The following is a 22,567-nucleotide window of genomic DNA, read 5'->3' as shown; positions in this document are numbered from 1 at the left end:
TCACCATGTATGGTCAGTAAGATCACTGCTAAATACTGTCTGACAGAGAGTGTAAGCGTTTTCTGTTATTATTCTCTGCAGAACAAGTTCCATTTTAATACCTACCTACCTGCAAACGTAAAGCTCCGAGTAAGACGTTTATATCTTGATTGCATGGTTTCTATTCTATGTGCTATTAATGTGTGTATCGAAAATTATCAGAAACGTTGATCCGAATATATGCAGACATTTTATGGTCTTTTATATGTCCAGAATGCATATCCTAAATAACAATGTCTACCCAGTAGATTTTTTTTTGCGCATGCAAAAATTTCCTGGAAAATCATTAATAGCATTTTTATTACGATATGATTAGTTTAACGCAATGTGGAGGATTATAAAGGCTTATATTTTATCATAATTATCTGTAAAAAAGTTACAGACACTTCATAATATCTAATTTATGCCACATTCTCCTGAAGCGTTAATAAACTTCGCCCCTATACTTTATTAATTCGCTGAAAAGTGTTCAGCCAGAACTTTTCAAATGCGTTTTGTGCTTTTGGAGTTACTTCTCTATTATTCCTAAAATTTCTAGGAAGTACCTAATATATGCAAGATATACATGCCAAAAGCAACTTGTTCAATACCAGTGCGATCTGATAAGACGAGCTGTTTCATTCGTTCTCCGCAATATTTCCTCCAATGAAATAACTTGTTGTATTATCTGGTGAACGATTCCGCACGAGATATAAAAACATTTTGCAGACGGCAGCGAATTCACAAGAACTAGCTCTTCCATACCGTAAGTACAGTGTATCTTTTACTCTTATTTTGTTTTTTGCAAGTTAACCCCACCCAAATTAAAAGTGGATACTTTAAGCACATAGTGTTGAGGGTTAGTTAATAATCCGTAATAGTTATTATAAAATTTATTACTATTTACGAGTGAATTACTTTATGAGCGCACGGAGCGGATTTGAGGATTTACATTTACAATGCGATTAGGAGAGATCAGTATAAGATTTACAAATTATATCTTATGACTGACAGTTCATGTTAACTTTTCGCGAGTGTGACAGGTTTGTATGTCAGTATAATACAGGAGGGAAGTATAGGCCATGGAATTTTGAAAAGAATATATTTATCGGATTTTGGACTAGAAACAGCGTTTGTATATACGTTTTTACATGTATTTAATTATTTGTTTGGCAAATTCCCACAGAATGAACTATACATTAATGGCTAACATTTTCATTTATGATCATGTACTTATTATTGCCAGTCTTATGTATCAAAACAGTATATTCTGGTTTAATAAATGGTAAATCAACAAATCAAGGTTATCTGTATAACGTGGGCGTATATAGGCCACTCCCGCATGTCAAAAGATCAACAGTTCCATCATTGTTTTTCACCCTTTTTTCTGCATTTTGGAGTTACGTTATGAACAGTTGTGCTCTTTGTGTTTATACCACGATAGGTTTTTATAAGTTTCCATCTTATAAAGGAATGATAGGTCTTTTAACGGAATGTTGCTCGGTAACCTTGCTGTAATTTGCGTTGATCCAATCGAATAAAAGAAATACTCGTTTTTTTTTCTTTTCAGTGTAAAGGGCTTGTTCGAGTCTTGGCATAAAGCTAGTGGAGGTTGTCTCGGAATTTTCGTATTTTTATCATCTTAGTAACAAACCAAAACTGCAGTCATGGCTACCGACTGGAGTCAAGATCCCGAATTTCAATACCTTGCTGTAGATCACAAGAAGGTGATGAAAGAGGCCAAGCCGTTCGACGGCAAGAAAGCATGTTGGGTACCAGACGAGAAAGAAGGCTTCAGCCGAGCCGAAATTCAATCAACTAAAGGTGAAGAGGTCACCGTAAAGCTGGAGAAGAATAATGACGTAAGTGTCGAATTTTTACTTCTTATCCCAAAGTAACACCAAAATGACTGTAGAACATAAATGAAAAAACTTATCATATTTTTGTTCACTTGAAGCCTATTTGAAACAGCAATGTGCTATTTCCCTAGCGAACCGCCCGCACATTAGCGGTGCCTTTAAATTGACTGACGACAGCTTATCTTCTGACACGTCGCTTCCATTTCGTCTTTACCGGCTGGAGTGATGTCTTAACGAAGTTTTAAATAAAAGATAATGATTGTTGTTTTCATTGTGTGGCAAGGAATTGTTTATTTGACTGTTTTGATTACAGATCAAGACATTCAAGAAGGACGATGTACAGCAGGTCAACCCTCCCAAGTTCGAGATGACAGAGGACATGGCCAACATGACCTACCTGAACGAAGCCTCTGTGTTGCACAATCTCAGATCCAGATACTACTCTGGATTCATCTATGTAAGCATTTACTGATTTAGAACATCTTTTACATATCGGAACATATATCTCAGTTGTTTTTGCGATTATCAACTGTTCCGTAAACTACGCTATTCACCCACACAACCATCCGGTTACTGCACGATTTTTTCGCGCATTTATACAGTTCGGTATCAACTGAAGTTATTCACATTGATCGTGTTATTAATTAAGTACTGAAAAAAAGGAGAAACGTTGCTAATTCTTTCGATAATCTTTATTTTAACTTACAGTCATGCTTTACAGTCATAATTGCAACTGAGCTGTTTGAATCCGTCCAAAACCCTCTATTGCAAATATTTATTTCAGACGTACTCTGGCCTGTTCTGCGTGGCTGTGAACCCCTATCGCCGTCTGCCCATTTACCTTGACTCGATCATCGCCAAGTACCGTGGCAAGAGGAAGTTGGAAATGCCACCTCACTTGTTCTCAATCGCTGACAATGCCTACCAGTACATGTTGCAAGGTGAGAACATAACATTGTCCTATTGTATCTACATTAGCCTCATTGAACGTCGCAGCGTTGTGCCTGTTTGAAATAATAGCTTGTTTGTTAGATACTGGTCCGATTCTCTGGGACGCAGCTATGTACGTTATATTCTACTTCAGGCTGCCATGCACGCTACTGAGGATATTCCATTGAACACGAAAATATTTAATAATCTACACTTTTTTCTGTTAATTTTTGTCGGACAGATGTTGCTATTATGTCATAACTGCTTTCTAGCTGTTATCAAATTATGTATAATATTGAAATTAAGCTTATGTACCAAAAATGACAGCATTAATCTTTATCTTGCTAAATTTCTATAATGGGTGGGCGTGTCCATCTTCCAATTAAGACAGTGCCATTAACCATTAAAAGGGATGCTTACCAAAAAGATACTGACTGATTGGCGAACAGTACAGACCATGATCAGCCGGCGACAAGAAGGGTCAGACTGATCTTGGTCTGCGCTGGTCGCAAAGACAGAATCGCTTGCCGCAAGCAGGCTATTAAGGGTTAATGAATAGAGTATTGTTGTGTTCCTTTTCTATTTGTTTGCTGATTAATCGTCTTAAAAATCAATAGACATTTCATTCAAAGTAACAAAATCTTTGGAGGTCTTCATTTTTGCCTAGTTTCCTTAAGATGATATAATAGTATTATTAATAATAATAACAATAATAATAATGATATTAATAATAATGATGATAATGATGATGATGATAATTATGATGATAATAATAATGAGAAATGCAAAGAACACTGTAACTTCAGCAATAGACTTAGAACAGTTATAAACAATTCTATTGCCGTGAATTTAGCAACTTTCACTAAATTAAAGCCAATAAAATACTCATAAAATTTTACATGTTCTTAATATTTATCACTGCTCAAGTATGCTCTACAGATATCATTCAATCTAATAACGACTTTCTCAGTTCGTTTGTAGTTGCAAGTATTAATTTTCCAAGGTTATCTATCGTATGTATTTAGACTTTAGGATGTAATGCTCCCTTTGATAGCCTCTGCCAAACGATCTTATTACCTGCCGGAAAAGTTTGAAATAGCTGCCAAGTTTCTGAAACGCTCTCGCCTTATATGGGAGACATGTTCTAAAATTAGAACACCTGGTTCTTATCAATTTTCACACAAGCACGCCAGCGTCTGATTATAAAATTTACCTGGACGTAAATATATAAACATTGCCAAGATGTTTTAGGCAAAGCCGTTATGCTTGATGCTGGATGAGATAAAATTCCAGGGTCTTTCTGCAGCAGGATATGCCACATGTATACACAAACATTCAATAAAAATACTGTTAGACAGATATGAAATTGACATGAAACCTATTAACCCTCAACTTAATTATTTAATGAAAAAAATGGGGTCTTATTCAAAAATAGATAACGATCATGGCAGAGAAAAAACGAAAATAGTTGGTTGATAGAAGAGAGATATTATGGTAAACTCAGGAAATTAAGACCTGGTATAAACATTGTAAGATGATTTGAGAACATTCGTTTGCAAGAAGTTTATACGCACCTTGGCATTATTTGGAAAAATATTGAACTTTGTTTACAAACACTACATCAAAAATTCATTACCAGCTTATGAAATAACAGTAATTTTTGCAGAAGAACTGATTGTAAAATGGCAGCATAAACAAAAGCGGTTAATAGGATTTTACTGTAGTATACAGTAACGCCTTGCGATAAAATTAATTTTTGATTTAATTCATAAAATTAATCATTGAACTACCAGAAAAATAAAAGTCAATAGTTAGAACAATAAAACCATTTGTTGAATAATGTTCACATAACACAAACATTATAACACTAGTGAAAAGTTACCCTATAATTAGACTAGCTCCTAGACTATGATATATTATTTTTTGTGATGACAGAATCAATTTCAGAGAAAGTCAGAGTTCACGACTTCGGTATTTGCCAAAATGCATCCATGATTAACTACTTATTATAACAAAACATTCGACCGATTGGATTAGTCACCTAGTATACAAATATATTTAGCAATTATTACAACGAAATAGATTGTCATGGTCTGTATCACATGTATATATAGCATATATTTAGAGCAAACGTACTGCATATCGGAATGCAATAGAATTTAATGGTACATTTAAGTTACTTCTGTGATCTTGACAATAGTATATCATTAATCATTAATGCCACGAGGCGAACAGGAAATAGACATAGAATCAGTCATGCCACCTCTCGTGAACAAATACGCAGACGGTTCCCTTCGCTGACGCACAAAGCATGGCACTGGCAGCTACCGACTGAAACCACCATTAATTTGATCCTGAAATAAAGACGAATCTACCTTCGTTATAGATTTGACATTGAAATAACTTCGACATCAATATAAACAATTGTTTCACAGAGATTTCCTTTATAATGAGGATATAACTTACCTACATTAATTTTTTAGACTCATGTACTGGCATGATACACTAATGCTCTACTTGCTAGTAAGTAATTGATTTAAATTCTGATGTAATATGTTCAATCTCTTACAGATCGTGAAAACCAGTCCATGTTGATCACGTGAGTGCCATATGTTCCATCTTATATTATATGTTACATGTGTACTTTTAATTCCCTGAACGTGCATTTCGCGTAGAAGTAAAACAAACAGTGCAACATTTCTAATACGGTAGATCTGAACGGTTCAACCTTCTTTCTACATTCATATAATTAAATTTGTCGTTTGATTACGTTTATAATCGTGAATAAGTTGTCTGTGTGAATATTTATGTACCGGTCACGGATACTAGCTGATATCGCAAAGTAATAGAGACACAAATGATAGTCCAGACCAAGATAAAGAAATATCAAGGGCCAGTCTTCTAAACTTTCGTTCACCAAATTACCCCGTTTCTTTTCTTTTCTTTTTTTATTTTTTTTTTCGATTCATCTTTAAAAGAGGCGGCCACTGCATGTGCCTTTTATCATCACCTTACTTTATAATGATGGTGTAAATACATGTTGGTAGCATCTGTGATAAAAAAAAACCCCGTTTGCTGTGAATCCCTGCCTTTCCTCAACCAACTTTAGATATTCTTCAGAAATAGCGTTTTTAATTTCTGTACACCAACTTTAGGGGTACTTTATTTTTCTAACACATGAACCTAACTAACATGTTTTTGTTTTTGTTTGTTTTATATTCTTTTACCACAAAAAGGGGTGAAAGTGGTGCCGGTAAAACAGAGAGCACGAAGAAAGTTATCAAATATTTTGCCATTGTGGCCGCCAATATCTACAAAAAGGGAGAGACGATAAAAATAGACTCTAAAACACAAGACACTCCCTATGCCGTAAGTGTCGGGCATTAAGATAGATACGTACATGATATCCAATCCGAAATGATTCACTGTGCATAAGCTATCTGCATTTAATTTAATGTAGTGCTCAGTATGCATTTCAATGCTAAAACGCACTCCATAGCAATCTTTACATTACACTGTTAAACCGCATAATACAGGAACACAGTGGAACATTTCTTTGGTACATGCTTTGATCCCACAAAGAGCGATAGAATGTTTTCTAAATGCCTGATACATATTTTGATGCTCATTGTTTCCATGACTACAAGTGAAACAATATGAAATACGAATCAATTATACAAGGAAAAAGTTGAAGCAGATCGCGAAACAAATTTCAGCGAATCCAACGTAAAACAAAAATTATTGTACATGCATTTTATTTCTCTTTGCTGGGGACAACTTTCGGTTTTAAATACTATGTTCGAATAAGATTATATACAATTAACAAAAAATGAAATTGTATTTTGTACATTGAACCATTTAAACAGAGGAGAATCCGGTGCCGGTAAGACTGAAAACACGAAGAAGGTTATTATGTACTTTGCCAAAGTAGCCGCCCAGCTCCAGAAGCCTGTAGAGGACGAAAAAGAGAAAGAAATCAAGAAGGTTGTCTCGTACACTTAAACTAGTAATATATTGCACGAACCGATTTGTAAACAGCCAGATATCTGGCTTAGAAAGAAAGCGGCCAATACGCCGTTTGCCAACATTTCTTTAAAATGATATGCCTTTGGAACAATATTTTTTTGTTTTAAAATTCCGCGTTGTTAAATACAGTTTGTTACATCCCATATGACATGTAACAGATTTCAAATTAACTTGCATGGGTTTTTTCGTCCTTTATTCTTAGGTCTGCACTGAACTTCACGGAACTACGTTATAGATTTTCTATCACCAATGTGCATGCTTTTATCCCTTACTGTTCCCCTTCTGGCTTAAATGGAAAACGTCTATGAGTACAGCAAACCATCTGACATGACACAAAAGATGCTTAGAAAGACTTTTACTCATATCGAAGCACAAATTCCAAATTTTTGTCAATGTAGTACCTAAATGACTTTGTGAACTGGAGATATATAATTAAAACTCATCTGTTTCAATGTTTTCCATTTTATGCCATTAATTTGTTTCGACGCCACTCAAAGGCATATAAAGTCGATTTCTTTTTTCCTTTCCCCTATGTTTGAATATACCTTTCATGTAGCAAACTGTATTTAATGGTAAATTCACGATGGTTTCGTGCAAGATGTTAATAAAAGATAAAGAGAAGAGTAGTAACCCCGAGTGATCCCTTGTTTTAACCTTTCACCTTGTCATTAAGAAAAACCTACAGGTTGCAGACAGAAGTCGACAGATGAGCCTATTTGAAGTCTATTAACATGTGTGTTTTAGTGATTAACTTAGTTAAGCTTGCTGTGAAACTGAGTGGAATACCATTTAAGGTTTTCTAATTAGTTTAGAGACTGATATAATTGACTTTTCAGTTTCCACGTGCGTTCAAATGTAATAATGTATTTCACCTATGTATAATTATTACATTTGTTCTTATATCAATTGTTTTAAAACATATTATGAAAAAATAGTGATTTGAAATTTGATAGAATATTTTAATTGACAGTAATGTAATGTAGTAGGTTAAACATTATTTATTGTGGAATATCTTATTCTTTGAGCAGAATTTTGTTCAGTATTTAATTTTATGTTTTTTCTTTCTCTTTTCCCCTATTTTTCCAATTCCACAACACCTTTTCTACCAACATTTACTGTTCACTCTCCTATCTCTTTTTCAAACTTTTACCTCCATCAAACCTTTAAACATACTGTTAATTAACTAAACAATTTCTCTATCCTAAATAATCTTCCCTTCCCCCAATTTTTCCTACCACACCCTTCATAAACCCTACACATTTACACCTACCCGAATACAGGTTACGACTAGCTCTAAGTATGCCGGAGGCTGAATATCACAGTAACCATTAAGAAAGAGAAACACTTGAATATGTAAGTTAGTTTTACCCCTGACTCATAGAATGGAGACCTCTGTTATAGCCCGAGAAGTTTTACACACTTGCAGTTTGTCTCAGGCTCTTTATTATTTTTGAACCAATTTTATTTTGAACCTTTATTTTTTGAGGTGTTAAAACACTAAACACTTGTTATTTTCCCCATGACAGTTTGATGTGATTTTAATACAGTTTATGCCTTTTTTACCTTTCCCAAATTCTTGTAAGATTTCCCTATAAGAATGTCACGACCCCCTGCTTCCCCATTATTGTTATACTGACACAGATATATTGGAAGTGTTTGGTACCTCCACTTTCCAATCAAAGCTTCTTTGAACTGATATTTTCTAACTGTACTTTTTGCTCTAACACCCTTCAATTTCAAACCCTCATAACCTTTCCTTTATTTAATCATATATCATATGTCATAGCAATTATATGCATAATCACCAAGAGGTCAATAAATATGTTTATTTATTATAATAATTTGCTTATTGAATAATTCGAGCGATCAGCTAAACTTAAAGTTGTACATTGGACATGGTATAGTATCACCTAAATTATTTCTCATCATTCAGTTATTTTTTATAATTGTCTTTCAAATGAGGGGCTAAACGCTAACTTCCTTACTTTTTTTGTAAATCAGTATTCAACCCGACAACTTAATCGTCATTTCATTAAATTTCAAAACATCAATGATTTTTACCAAGCAGCTTAAACCTTATAAGGTATATTTGATCTCCTTTCATTAGATTTCATTGAATACCATACAATGTATACTTGCTTGTCATTTCATTTGATGTCGAAAAATCAATAATTTAATCGAGCAGCTAAAACCTTACAGGGTACTCTTGAAGATCAGATTATTCAGGCTAACCCTTGTCTGGAAGCCTATGGTAATGCTAAAACTACCAGAAATAACAACTCCTCCCGATTCGTAAGTAACCAAGTCAAGTAGTCTGTAAGCGAAAATCCCATAGGTATTTTCACCCGGATTCTAGATATAGAAAAACCTCATTTTTATTTTGATATTTCTATCCAAATCCGAATGATACCAAACCTAATATTTACATACACTTTTTTCATCCTACTCCTTGAATGCTCAGTTTGATTGAACCCTTTTCAAGTGACGTCACTTGTATTTACAGGTGAAACTAATATGACTGATAGTGATCCAATGGAATATGAAACTAGAAACTGTGAATCCTTTAGTTTGCACATGGTCCCTTACATATCAATCCTATTTATTATAGTTTTCGAATTGCACGTGTTTCATAAATAAATCATACCAATATAAACAAATGAACGTACCCTTCTTGATCATACTGAAACCTTTCCGAAACATAACTGCACGCGTCTTCCTACTGATTTTAACTCCCTGATATCTGGTGTGGCATCTATCCCTTTGCAGATTTTGAGAGATTTGTTTGCCCCTTATAGATAGTTACAACATACACCTCAATAATACCTCCTCAATGTCAGTTTACTTTGACACCCTCATCCATCTGAATGTCTGTTTGTTTCTTCCAATTCCAGTGTGACTTCTACACTTCTACATCCTGTTTACCTTTCTGGTGTGATTTTTGTATGTACTTGCCTTTGTGTTAATCTTTTTGTGTGCTGCGCATATCTAGGGTACTTTGGAAGATCAAATCATTCAGGCGAACCCCGTCTTAGAAGCTTACGGCAATGCTAAAACTGTCAGAAATAACAACTCCTCTAGATTCGTAAGTAGCGATCCACCGTCATGTTTAGAAGCGTGATGGACAAATCCTCTTGTACCAGTGAACCCTTTCCCTATTTTAATACCAACGAGTGCAGTGTTAACATCGAATAGTAGAAGATTTTACCTATTTATTTTCCTTAAATCTTCCCGTTTTGATGAACGTGTTTTCAGTTCCCCGGAAGCGAGATCTTTTACCCTTCCAAATCCTTCCTTAAGCCTTGCATAACTTTCTATCCTTGGAAATTTAATTGTCATATCGACGAAGGAGAGAATATTTTCAGTAAAAACTGAAGTCTTATATATTCTTATTTTCGAAGTACCAGACATATTTTGAATAAAATTAAAAATTTTGTTGCGAGAATTTAACACAAGTCGATTTACTCCTCCGTCGTAACATGTGTGCCTACAGATTTTTTTTAAATTTTGGTTTTAACCATATTTTCCTGTGTGTCACCCAACTGTAGCGACGTACTCTTGAGTATCAAATAACCCAAGCAATATTAGAAGATTTTACCCTTTTTTATCAACCCTATTTATTTAACTTAAATTTTCCCGTTTTGGTGAACGTGTTTTTAGGTCCCTGAAAACAAAATCCCTTACCCTTCCAAACCCTTCCTTAAGCCTTGCATAACTTTCTATCCTTGGAATTTTAATAGTCTTATCGACGAAGGAGAGAATATGTTCATTAAAAGAAAAATGAACGCTCATATATCTATTGATTGTATTTCAAAGTACAGTATCTTTTCAATAAAATCAAAAACTGTTTTGCGAAACTTTGACAGAAGCAGATTCTCTCCTCCGTCGTAACATGTATGCTGATAGATTTTTGTTAATCTCAGTTTTAACCATATTTTCCTGTGTGTCACCCCACTGTAGCGACGTACTCTTGAAGATCAAATTATCCAGGCGAACCCAGTTCTCGAAGCATACGGTAATGCTAAGACAGTTAGAAATAACAACTCATCCCGTTTTGTAAGTACCCATGGGGTAATGAATGCTGTAGATTACCCCCGAATAACTATATGGAAGTAGTTAAGTTTATCCTTTAACACATATATCCTGTTTTAGTAACACTTTTATTTTATTTTTCTTTCCTTTTCTTCCGTGTGTGTTTCAACCCTGTAGGCAAATCTTGAGGATCAAATTATTCAAGCCAACCCAGTGTTGGAAGCCTTTGGCAACGCAAAGACTATAAGAAATAACAACTCTTCTAGATTTGTAAGTATAAAATATGTAAAACAGTTATTGTTACATTATTTAAGCTATCCTTCTTGTTAAATTTTCTATATCTACCTGACATTATACGCAATTCCAAAGATCCACATATAAAGCTAGAATGTGAATTCTTACACACACAAAAAGAAATCATGGTTGTAATTCCTAATATTTCCTGAAGTAATGACCAATTTCCTGTTAGCCTCGTTTCAAGTTATAATCAATATCTAATTGTTTTTCTTTCTCTATTTTTCTACAACAAGAGTATGAAAGAGATAAAGTCTATAATTTGAGAACATACATTTCAATGTTCCCAAGGTGCCGTCGTAAGAGTGTTTTAACAGTAGAAAATTGTAGAAGCCTGTCCGCATGTCATCCTCCCGTTGAAATGTTATGCATGATAATGATTGATACTCTTCCCCCAAACTTTAGTATTACTTTTCAGGAATTAAGCATGTATCTACTTCGAATAAAACAAAACTAGGTAGTTATTATTTCAGCTTAAGTTTAACGAAAAGTCTTTAAGAATTAAAGCAGGTCATAATATGGCATATCATTGCTTTCATAATCGGAACAGATTGAAAGAATCTGTAGGTAGTGTGCATTTCATCCAACATTTAGTTTATATATTTCTGACAATTCGTCGTCCTTATTCGGAATACAAAGCATTTAGGAAATAAGAAATGTATAACTTTGACCTTAAAAATCTAATTGCAACAAAACTCTGCAGAACCTTTCTCCACTTTCTATGTAGGGTAAATTCATCCGTATCCATTTTGGACCCACTGGAAAAATTGCTGGAGCTGATATTGAAACATGTAAGTTATGTATCTTTATTTTACAATGCTGAAAAGTATATTTCCGTTGCTTATCTATTGCTTATATAGATATATAATTCATTTTATTTTAACTGACTGAAAGTTTCCAAATTTAAATTTGTATTAACATGCAGTTCATTATTTATCATTATCATTATTTACTACATATCCAATCTAACCTTTTGAAAGGTATTGTTGCTGTAATGAAATCTGCTTGAATATCATGCTTAAAAATATCACGTGATACAAGTCTTATATTTAGCTATGAGAAGCACGATTGTAAATAATTTGGTGGTAAACCCTTATAAAACTATATTCAAATAACTATTTATTAACGTTGTATCACATATCATCTAGATCTGTTGGAGAAATCCCGTGTGACGTTCCAGCAGTCTGCCGAGAGAAACTACCATATATTCTACCAGATGCTCTCGCCAGCCTTCCCGAAATATCACGGTATGAATAATGTAGTTACATTTCTGTTTTTGCTTACATGAGATTTATTTGTTGGGCGCTCGAGCCCTTTCTGCTGATAACTTTACATGTCTCTGACTTAACCGTTTCTTTTGCATTCCATTCAATTTTGTGAATATGACTGATATTTGCAGAGCTTTGCTTGGTGTCAGCGGATCCAGGACTGTATTCCTTCATCAACCAGGGTGTGCTAACCGTTGACGGTATCGACGATAACGAAGAAATGCACATCACTGACGTAAGTATTACGTTAGGGAAGAGTAAATGTAGAGTAAAGCAGCAAAATTGTCATACAAAGTCACACAGTCCTAATAGACATTTTTACTCTCAATGTTTAGCATAACTAAGATTTTGGGTAAATACTTCTTTATATGGAATTAGCACAGAATTAGTCCTGGTATGTGTTGATGTAATGGTTCACAATACTAACCACGGGTGCAGAGTAAACATACACAGCTCTTTTGATTTTAAGGAAGCCTTTGACATCCTTGGTTTCACTAACGAGGAGAAGACCAGCATGTTCAAATGTACTGCCGCTATCATCCATTTCGGTGAGATGAAGTTCAAGCAGAGACCTAGAGAAGAGCAGGCCGAACCCGACGGAACGGCAGGTATGTCAATAAAAATGTATTTTACAGTTAAGACTTGATATCTCGAACACGCTTATCTCAAAATCCTGGCTATTTCGAAAACATTTTTCAAGTCCTGTCCCGAAAAACTCGTGCACAAAATATCATTTAAGTCGAATTTCGGTTATCTCGAACTTAAACGCTCGACCCCTTGGAACTCTAGATACCGAGTTTCAACTCGTACTTTGAAATAAAAGTTCCCTCATGGTAACCTTTATCACAAAAGTTAGCTGTTCAATGGAACCTCAAAACATCTATATCCATATATCTATAAAACTGAAATACGTTAAATGTACAAAATGTTTGTTTTTATATGCTAATAATTTTGAGTTAAAGCGCAAAAATGCATAACTATAGTCGTCAGCAATGTTATAAAATCTCACGTTGTTGTTTTACAGAGGCTGAGAAGGTTGCATTCTTGCTTGGTGTCAACGCCGGTGACTTGTTAAAGGGTCTTCTTAAACCCAAGATTAAGGTCGGAAGTGAGTTCGTGACTCAGGGTCGTAACAAAGACCAAGTCCTGTACTCCGTGAGTGCTTTGGCCAAATCTCTCTACGACCGTATGTTCGCATGGTTGGTCAAGAGAGTAAACAAGACCCTGGACACAAAGGCAAAGAGAAACTACTTTATTGGTGTGTTGGACATTGCCGGTTTCGAGATTTTTGACGTAAGTAACAAATTTACGAGTTTCCACATAACTTTTTAAGAGTAGTACATGATACTTACTTGCTTATCATGAAGAGTGAAACTTAGTTTGTTTTGAGACCATGATATTTTACACAACTATAACTGCGGAAGTATGAGTTGTTCCGGAGAAATATCATTATTGTTCGATAAAGGTATTTCAAAAGACATCAGTTTCGTAAACACTTCAAGCAGTTATTTTTTGCTCGACTATTCAAAGAATAGTAGAGCTATTGGACTTGCCCGTGCGTCGGCGTCCGCGTCCGCGTCCGTGTTCCAATTTGGTTAAGTTTTTGTATGTAAGCTGGTATCTCAGTAACCACTTGTGGGAATGGATTGAAACTTCACACACTTATTCACTGTGATAAACTGACACACTGCACAGGTTCCATCACTTTATTTTGCTTTTTTACAAATTTATGCCTCTTTTTCGACTTATAAATTTTTGGTTAAGGTTCTGTATGTAAACTGGTATCTCAGTACCCACTAATGGGAATGGATTGAAACTTCACACACTTGTTCACTGCCATGATCTGACATGCACTAAGCAGGTCCCATAACTCTACTTTGCTTTTTTTGTCCAAATTATGCCCCCTTTTCGACTTAGCAGTTTTTGGTTAAGTTTTTGTATGTAAGCTGGTATCTCAGTACCCACTAATGGGAATGGATTGAAACTTCACACACTTGTTCCCTGTCATGATCTGACATTCACTGCGCAGCTCCTATAACTCTACTTTGCATTTTTTTTTACAAAACTATGCCTCTTTTTCGACTTAGCAGTTTTTGGTTAAGTTTTTGTATGTAAGCTGGTATCTCAGTATCCACTAATGGGAATGGGTTGAAACTTCACACACTTGGTCGCTGTCATGATCTGACATGCACTGTACAGGTTCCATAACTCTACTCTATTTTTTTTCTCAAAATTATGCCCCCTTTTCGACTTAGCAGTTTTTGGTTAAGTTTTTGTATGTAAGCTGGTATCTCAGTACCCACTAATGGGAATGGATTGAAACTTCACACACTTGTTCCCTGTCATGATCTGACATTCACTGCGCAGCTCCTATAACTCTACTTTGCATTTTTTTTTACAAAACTATGCCCCTTTTTCGACTTAGCAGTTTTTGGTTAAGTTTTTGTATGTAAGTTGGTATCTCAGTACCCACTAATGGGAATGGATTCAAACTTCACACACTTGTCCACTGTCATAAACTGATAATCACTGTGCAGGTTCCATAACCCTGTTTCCCATTTTTACAAAATTATGCCCCTTTTCGACTTTTGTATTCATTTAATTGACAAGGCTGTTGAAAAGTCGAGCGTTGCTGTCCTCCGACAGCTCTTGTTTCAGTTCGATTCTTGTGTTGATAGTATTTAATGTCCACTGCCATACTTCAATTCATATGTTGTTGTTTTATATATATTTAGTTCAACAGTTTTGAGCAGTTGTGTATCAACTACACCAATGAAAGATTACAGCAATTCTTCAACCACCACATGTTCATTCTGGAACAAGAAGAATACAAAAAGGAGGGAATTCAGTGGGAATTTATTGACTTTGGTATGGACTTGCAAGCCTGTATCGATCTCATTGAGAAGGTACGTAATATTTGGTCTAAGGTGTCGTTTGTAAATCTTAGTGGTGTACTGATGTAAATATTTTCTAGTTTAAGCGTACTTTTTGCTACTGGCTGTATGGTAGATATGCAGCTGTGACTGAATGCTTAATTTGCTACTAAACGTCTCCGGGTAATAGATACATCAAAATGAAACAGTGTTCTGTTGTTTAGTTATTGACTTTCTTATCATAGTAGTGTAAAATGATTTCATTATCTAATCATTTTTACAAGACAAGACGAAACAAAACATAAAAAAAAGAAATAAAAATGTTATTTTTTTACATTATTTAGCCATTTGAAGCATTTCATTACAAAGGTGACTTTACATATTTCAGCCTATGGGTATCTTGTCAATTCTTGAGGAAGAATGCATGTTCCCTAAGGCTTCCGACAAGACATTTATGGAGAAGTTGTACACTAATCATCTGGGAAAATCTAGCCTCTTCAACAAGCCCGTGAAAAGCAGAAAGGGTGGTGCTGATGCTCACTTTGAGCTGGGTCACTATGCTGGTGCTGTAAGTAACAAGTGCATATCGTCAGTGCACGTCATTCACGGTACCAAATCAATGCAAAACATCCAGAGATTTTTAAATTTCATTTGATACATGATTTTCAATATTATAAGTTAAAAATGATTTAAAAGGTGGTAAGTTGGATTATGGTCATCCACTGCATTTGTTCGAAACGTTTATGATTTATCATTTGCACTTATTTGTGTTCACTGTGTGCTTGGTCAAGAATATATATTCCTGTATTAAAATTGATCTTTCAAATTTGGTTGACCAACCTAGCTGGCAAAAAAGTAAATGAAAAACATATACATCGGAAGGAATGGTAGGAATGTAAGAACACTGATATTACATGGATAAAAAAAAATTGCTTTGAAAATATTGTTTATAGCAGATGCTCATTTCTTAAACGGATTATTTCCATCTCGTCTATCAAGATAGATTGGAATAAATTGATTTTTAAGCTTCAAAATGCCTTACAAATTACAAAACTAAAGTAAAAAATATTTAAACAAAAAAATGGTATTTTACTTGTAGGTAGTTAACTCTTTGTTACGAACGAAATAAGCAATTATTCATGTCAATTTTAACTCATCTAGAACAGGCGAATCAACAGAATGTCACACTTCTACATAGAATGTGTAAAATTAATGTGACTTTTTTATTCAGGTACCATACAACATTAATGGTTGGTTGGACAAGAACAAGGACCCTCTGAACGAGACAGTAGTTGCTCTCCTTGAACAGTCCAAGGAAGCCCTTGTGTCTACCCTCTTTGCGCACCCTGCAGGTAAATGTCTTTGGTAGCTTTAATTACATAATGTTATCTCGGCTAAAAATGAATAATTGTATTGACATAAAGAAGCGGTTAGTCCTGAAGTGAAGTGACGGGATGTAATACTGTTAGGACATCTTAATATTGTACATCTTAATTCTTTAACAAAGTAACTCAGCTTTCAGGAAGAGCTGTTAAAACTGTATTAAAGATTTATACTACACGTATTATGTTATGTAAATGATGATGAGGTAAATTATTTTCATAGTTGAGATCTTAGCAAATAGGAAGTACAAATGGGTTTTCCATGTTAAAACTTCAATTCAATAATGTTATGGTATTTCTATTTTGTATCGAGTTTAATATTGATAGTATGATATTACATTTATTCCATCTTTGTTACCCGAAAGGCTATACCATATTCTTTCTTTGCTTCATTTTTCATATAAAAGCCTGCAACATATATATGTTAAGATACCAGTAGACAAATTTCAGACATTAAACATCAAACGTTATATACTGAGTCAAGACTAACAAAGACAGCTTTTCTTTTCTTGTACCTAACAGAAGTACCAAATACAATTTATTCTGATTTTAATCATGAAGTATATAAAAGGGATGGTATGGTCTTGTGCCAAGTACGTTTCTTGTTTTTTTAAATAATCAATACATGTCGTGTTTAGAAGATGATTCAGCACAGCGAAAACGAGGATCGAACTTTTTGACTCTGTCAATGTCACACAGGGTAATTGAAGGAAACGATTTTAACTCCCATTTTCCCATATAGTGCCAGTTAGGATAAATACATATACTTGTTATTCAACGAAGAAACTATACGTATTTATTTCCTTCTAACAATACAGGCAAATAACCTACCTCCCTGCAGTTAGTTTCGACATCCATATGAATTTAGCAAATAACCAATTCCTTTGCGTGGTTTATCGTCAGATTTTCCACGGTTCATAGTTCAGATGTGTTAGCCGGAGTTGTTTAATATACGAGCATCTAAACGATGAATCATGATAAATCAGACAACAAACCACAAGAAAGCCCTTTCTTTCCAACATAATATTAAGATAAAAATTCTAATTGACAGGGCGTCATGCGACAATTTGACGTCATAATGGACGTCATAGTCTTCTCCTAGTCAACTGTTCTTCGTCGCAAGTTTTACAGTTTTTGACTCTATTTTTCATTTAACTGACCAATAAATCAAACCATTTTGTTGATTTATTTATTAGATGCATGTATGTATGTATTATTATGATATATAAGCACCTTGACCGTAAGAACTCTTTCCCTCTCTTTTACCAATATCAGATGAATAAAAATTCAAATTTCTACACATTATCTTCGAAACACATATTGTTCTATGCAGTTTTTGTATCTCAGAGTTACACGTTATTGATGCACATACGTTCTATGAAATTGTTTTCTCTCAGACGAGACTACTACTGGGACACATAAGAAGAAGAAGTCAGCTTCTTTCCAGACAATTTCTGCTACCCACAGGGTATGTTCTGTTCTGTGTTCAAAACATAGAGCTTGTAGTTGTGCAAAGTTTCTGATTTCAGCTATGCCATGTGGAGGATGCTATCCAGTCCATGATCTACACACAGTTACCACTTTGCTGCTGTCGCTGCGATACATGAAACAAATTTACTTTCAATCACATGTCTCTTGTATACATTGCATATCTCCTCCCGGCAACGCCTGCGAAATGTCTTATAACGGCATAGAATAGTTGTAGAATACAACCAACTTGCCTGTAGTTCCTTCATATAAACAGCACTTTCCCTATTATTCCCCAATAATTCCTTAGTTAGACCTTCATTTATCATGCTAGTCAAACTTCTTGCTCCATTTCTTGCGTCATATTGCAAGTGAATGCTTAAACGCTTATCCCTGCATATCTTACCGCCCAGCGCAATACCTGCCACTTCCAAAACCTTAGTTTTATTTTATTAACATTCCGCTTTTACACTTTAGCCTCTTCTACGGCTGCGACGAAAAAACACAAATCTGCTGCTTTCCAAACCCTTTCCGCAATTCATAAGGTAATGATTTTCTGCACGGTTTTCCGCTTTCCGTATAATGGGCTTTTTCCTTGTGGCTTGACAACTGACCAATCGTATGTGTCCAACAACAGCGTCAGAGTGCAGTTCGTTGTTGCTGGTATAACATGTAACTACTTGTGTAATGCTTCCATGTCTTTGTGTTTTGTTTCAAACAGGTAAGTAGTTGTTGCAGTGCTGACAAATATTTCACAATCGACAGAGATTTGACGTCTTTGGGAGTGTTTTTTTCTGCATATGTATAAATTATGTAACTGTATGAATTTCTCTGCTAAATCTTTGTTTCATCGGCAGAGGGACAAGGCAGTACAACCAAGAAAAAGAAGTCCTCTTCCTTTCAGACCATTTCAGCAACACATAAGGTAAAGGTGTATGGAGTTTTAGAGATGTGTTTAGATTCCCCACCTAGATAATCCGTTAGTACCGATAGATATAACTCTGTTTGACATAAGGTAATGGTGAAAAGAATGGTAAGACATACCTAAGCGTCGTTGTTAGATTTTTCCCTTTTTAATAGATAATTTGAGACATATTGTGGTGAGTAAGGCAATAGTGTTAAAGCTATTGTACTTAGGTTCTTGCCTTTTTAAGTGCTTGTATATTAAACGAATCTGTTGGACATAAGTGCTGGGGTAACTGGGGTAAGACAGACCAAATACTTTATAATTAACCAGTTTATTACTATCGAAAACACATAAGGTAAAGGTGTATGGAGTTTTTGAGATGTGTTTAGATTCCCCATGTAGTTAGTACTGTTAGATATAACTCTGTTTGACAAAAGGTAATGGTGAAAAGAATGGTAAGACATACCCAAGCGTCGTTTCTAGGTTTTTCCCTTTTTAATAGATAATTTGAGACATATTGTGGTAAGTAAGGCAATAGTGTCAAAGCTGTTGTACTTGGGATCTTGCCCTTTTATGTGCTTGTATTATTAAGGGAAACTGTTGGACATAAGTGCTGGGGTAAGACAGACCAAATCCCTTATAATTAACCAGTTTATTACTATCGAAATGAACCAACAACAATAGCGTCGCACACATCGCTTTGCATATCTCTCAAAACTATGCGACTTGCATGCCAGTTTTCATTCATTAATCTTTTGTCTGCATATCACTAATTTAATTTAAGCTAATTTATATACAAGTTGTGAATACTTATCTGTTAGTGTTGTTTGTATATTAAATATAAAATAAATGATAATAACAGCAGATAATATTAGTTACATTGCTTTTTGGTGACAGGATACGGGATATACGCTGTCGAGGAAATCCCGCGAGCCTGATATGGATTTTCGAGACAGCGTATATCCCGTATTCTGTCACCAACAAGCTGTGTAACGATTTTATCTTGCCGACTACCCTTTACTTACATGCTGTAATCTAATATTTTGTAAATTAACAAAGTGGCAGCCATTTTTTTAATCAAAATTCATATCTGAAATGTACTAGCAGGATATGGAATATATCCTGTCTCCACGTGACGTCTATTGACCAATAGAAACGCAAGAAACTTGGAGGAGGCAAGATAAATAACCATAATTATATTGTATTCAGTTGTCATCATAATGAATAATTCTATGATTTTATCAAGAGGTCGATCTACAAGAACGTCATAAACTTTCATTACGTTTTTTTTATCTTTTCAAGTATTTCATCAAAAATTGTTTCAAGCAATAATAATTTCATCAATAATTGTTTCAAGTAGTAATATTTTCAAGTAATTCTTCGATAATGGTTTCAAGTAGTTACATATTCATCGATAATTGCTTCAGGTAGTAATATTTTCACCGATGATTGCATTTTCGTTGATAATTGTTTGAAGTAGTTATATTTTCATCGATAATTGTTTCAAGTAATAGTGTTTTCATCGATAATTGTTTCAGGTAATGATATTTTTATCAGTAATTGTTTCAAAAATAATAGCAATAACTTTACATACATTTTAAGTTTTAAAGGCATGATACAAATGTGCTAGGAAATAATTTTGCTTTAATGAAAGGCATAATAATTAGGTATTCAGTATGCTTTCGGAAGAAATATTATTGTGAACAATGAGCTGCAGTGTATATTTGTACATCTTTGTGTCACCGCTTATATACATGCGCTTACATGTCTTGCGTATGTGTAATGCCTGCTAAATTGTCAAATATTTTGTTTTAGGAATCTCTGAACAAACTCATGAAGAACTTGTACACAACTCACCCTCACTTCGTGCGTTGTATTATCCCCAACGAGACAAAGACGCCAGGTAATTATGACGTCACAAACATGTGACATAGTTTGTGGAGAACAACACCCCAAGCTAAGCGTGCAGTGATTCCCTCACCCTCATCCCCACAAAATCCATAACACAATCTTGCATGCTATTGTAGGTCAACAGAAGATCCTGTCTGGCAGAGCGGCAAGCATGTTTTTGCCATAGAAGAACGTAGAACACCAAGCTGATCTAGGCGATTGCACTATAACTAACATCTTATTAACTTCGTTAAAGTAGAAAATACTCTTTGAAGTAATATTCACCCTCACCGTACCCCGTGTGATATTTTAGTTTTGTTAATATTAGCACCTACTAGATATGGCAGCCATAACAGTGGTCGGATTTTTGTATTCTAATATTGTCTTATGCAACAGTTCATTCTTAAATGGTAGAGTAAAAGTAATACATATAAATCCTTAGTGTTTAGTCCGCGACTCCTGTATATACAAATTTGCGAATGCATGCTCACGTTTTGCATTGAAATTACTGTCAGTTAGATATTACAACTTTTCGATATAGTCAATATCCAAGTAAGTTCCATAATGCATTTTTCCACAGACAAGATCCAAATGCATAGGATCTTAAAAATCCAACCACACATTGCCAGGGTTTCTTATTATTTTTATCCAAGCATGTTTGATTTCCTTCCTTGTTTGTTTTTCGTAGGAGTCTCTCAATAGATTGGTGAAACATCTTGATAACACCTCGCCGCATTTCGTTCGTTGTATTATACCAAACGAACAAAAAGCTCCTGGTAAGTGGGAAATAAGATCTATTAAAGTTTGCAATAGTATGTTATACAACAAAGTTATGTCCGATTGCCACATGTTCTTTGTCATGTTTGTCTGTTTCATATAACAACTATGATATCCTGTCGCTAATCAAATATCGCTTTTAAAGAGAAAACTTTTTAAGTTATTGATATTGCCTTTGAAACATTAACATTGTCTTTAAACATTGAAACGAAATCAATTAATTAGCTCTTTTTGTCTTTATTTTAATAATTCAGAATCTGCTCATTTGTGTTTTTTTATCTTTTTATGTAAATCTTTTTGCAAAGTCATCCTTGGGCAAACTAATAGAACTCCCAAATCTGTTGCAGGTGTGATTGACGCTCCACTTGTACTCAACCAGTTGAAGTGCAATGGTGTGCTTGAAGGTATCCGTATTTGTAGAAAAGGATTCCCTAACAGGATCATCTACTCGGAATTCAAACAGAGGTCAGTTTTATATAGTAATTAAACATTTAATATCAGAAAGTGACATCGAAAATGTTAAATTCATGGTGACTTTATGTATTACATACATTAATGCAGGCTCGTCTTGTTTCAGATACTCCATTCTGGCCCCCAACGCCATTCCCCAAGGGTTTGTCGATGGAAAGCAGGTCACTGACAAGATTTTGACAGCTTTGCAGATGGACCCTAACGAGTACCGTCTCGGTTCCACCAAAGTTTTCTTCAAAGCTGGTGTGTTGGGTATGCTTGAGGACATGCGTGATGAACGTCTCTCCAAAATCATCTCCCTCTTCCAAGCCCATATTAGAGGTTACCTCATGCGCAGACAGTACAAGAAACTGCAAGACCAGAGGTAGTTTTATTA

General features: G+C 34.9%; 1 protein-coding gene across 17 annotated transcripts in view; it reads left to right on the top strand.

Moving 5' to 3' along the window:
• Positions 1-663: 663 nt before the first annotated feature.
• The window catches only part of LOC123563491 (myosin heavy chain, striated muscle-like), a 36,113-nt gene continuing 14,209 nt past the window's right edge, over positions 664-22,567 (top strand). For 2 of the 17 annotated variants that reach the window (XM_053532362.1, XM_053532374.1), the window contains exons 1-19: positions 664-784; positions 1,589-1,880; positions 2,191-2,334; positions 2,662-2,818; positions 5,379-5,406; positions 6,044-6,176; positions 11,040-11,132; positions 11,884-11,947; positions 12,305-12,403; positions 12,556-12,659; positions 12,894-13,032; positions 13,449-13,717; positions 15,160-15,330; positions 15,686-15,865; positions 16,529-16,649; positions 18,077-18,147; positions 20,869-20,956; positions 22,068-22,185; positions 22,298-22,555. In XM_053532362.1, the coding sequence (XP_053388337.1) occupies positions 1,686-1,880; positions 2,191-2,334; positions 2,662-2,818; positions 5,379-5,406; positions 6,044-6,176; positions 11,040-11,132; positions 11,884-11,947; positions 12,305-12,403; positions 12,556-12,659; positions 12,894-13,032; positions 13,449-13,717; positions 15,160-15,330; positions 15,686-15,865; positions 16,529-16,649; positions 18,077-18,147; positions 20,869-20,956; positions 22,068-22,185; positions 22,298-22,555 (2,432 nt within the window). In that variant the 5' untranslated portion in view covers positions 664-784; positions 1,589-1,685. Of the gene's footprint in view, positions 785-1,588; positions 1,881-2,190; positions 2,335-2,661; positions 2,819-5,378; positions 5,407-6,043; positions 6,177-6,673; positions 6,792-9,032; positions 9,126-9,822; positions 9,916-10,790; positions 10,887-11,039; positions 11,133-11,883; positions 11,948-12,304; positions 12,404-12,555; positions 12,660-12,893; positions 13,033-13,448; positions 13,718-15,159; positions 15,331-15,685; positions 15,866-16,528; positions 16,650-18,076; positions 18,148-18,623; positions 18,692-19,003; positions 19,072-20,868; positions 20,957-21,631; positions 21,720-22,067; positions 22,186-22,297; positions 22,556-22,567 lie in introns of all 17 variants that reach the window. The other 15 variants (XM_053532297.1, XM_053532368.1, XM_053532323.1 and 12 more) reach the window with 14 other exon arrangements.

This window comes from Mercenaria mercenaria, chromosome 2 (genome assembly GCF_021730395.1).
Source record: "Mercenaria mercenaria strain notata chromosome 2, MADL_Memer_1, whole genome shotgun sequence".
Classification (NCBI taxonomy): Eukaryota; Metazoa; Mollusca; class Bivalvia; order Venerida; family Veneridae; genus Mercenaria; species Mercenaria mercenaria.
The sequence above is the reverse complement of the archived record's forward strand: the minus strand, read 5'-3'. Positions and strand labels throughout refer to the sequence as shown.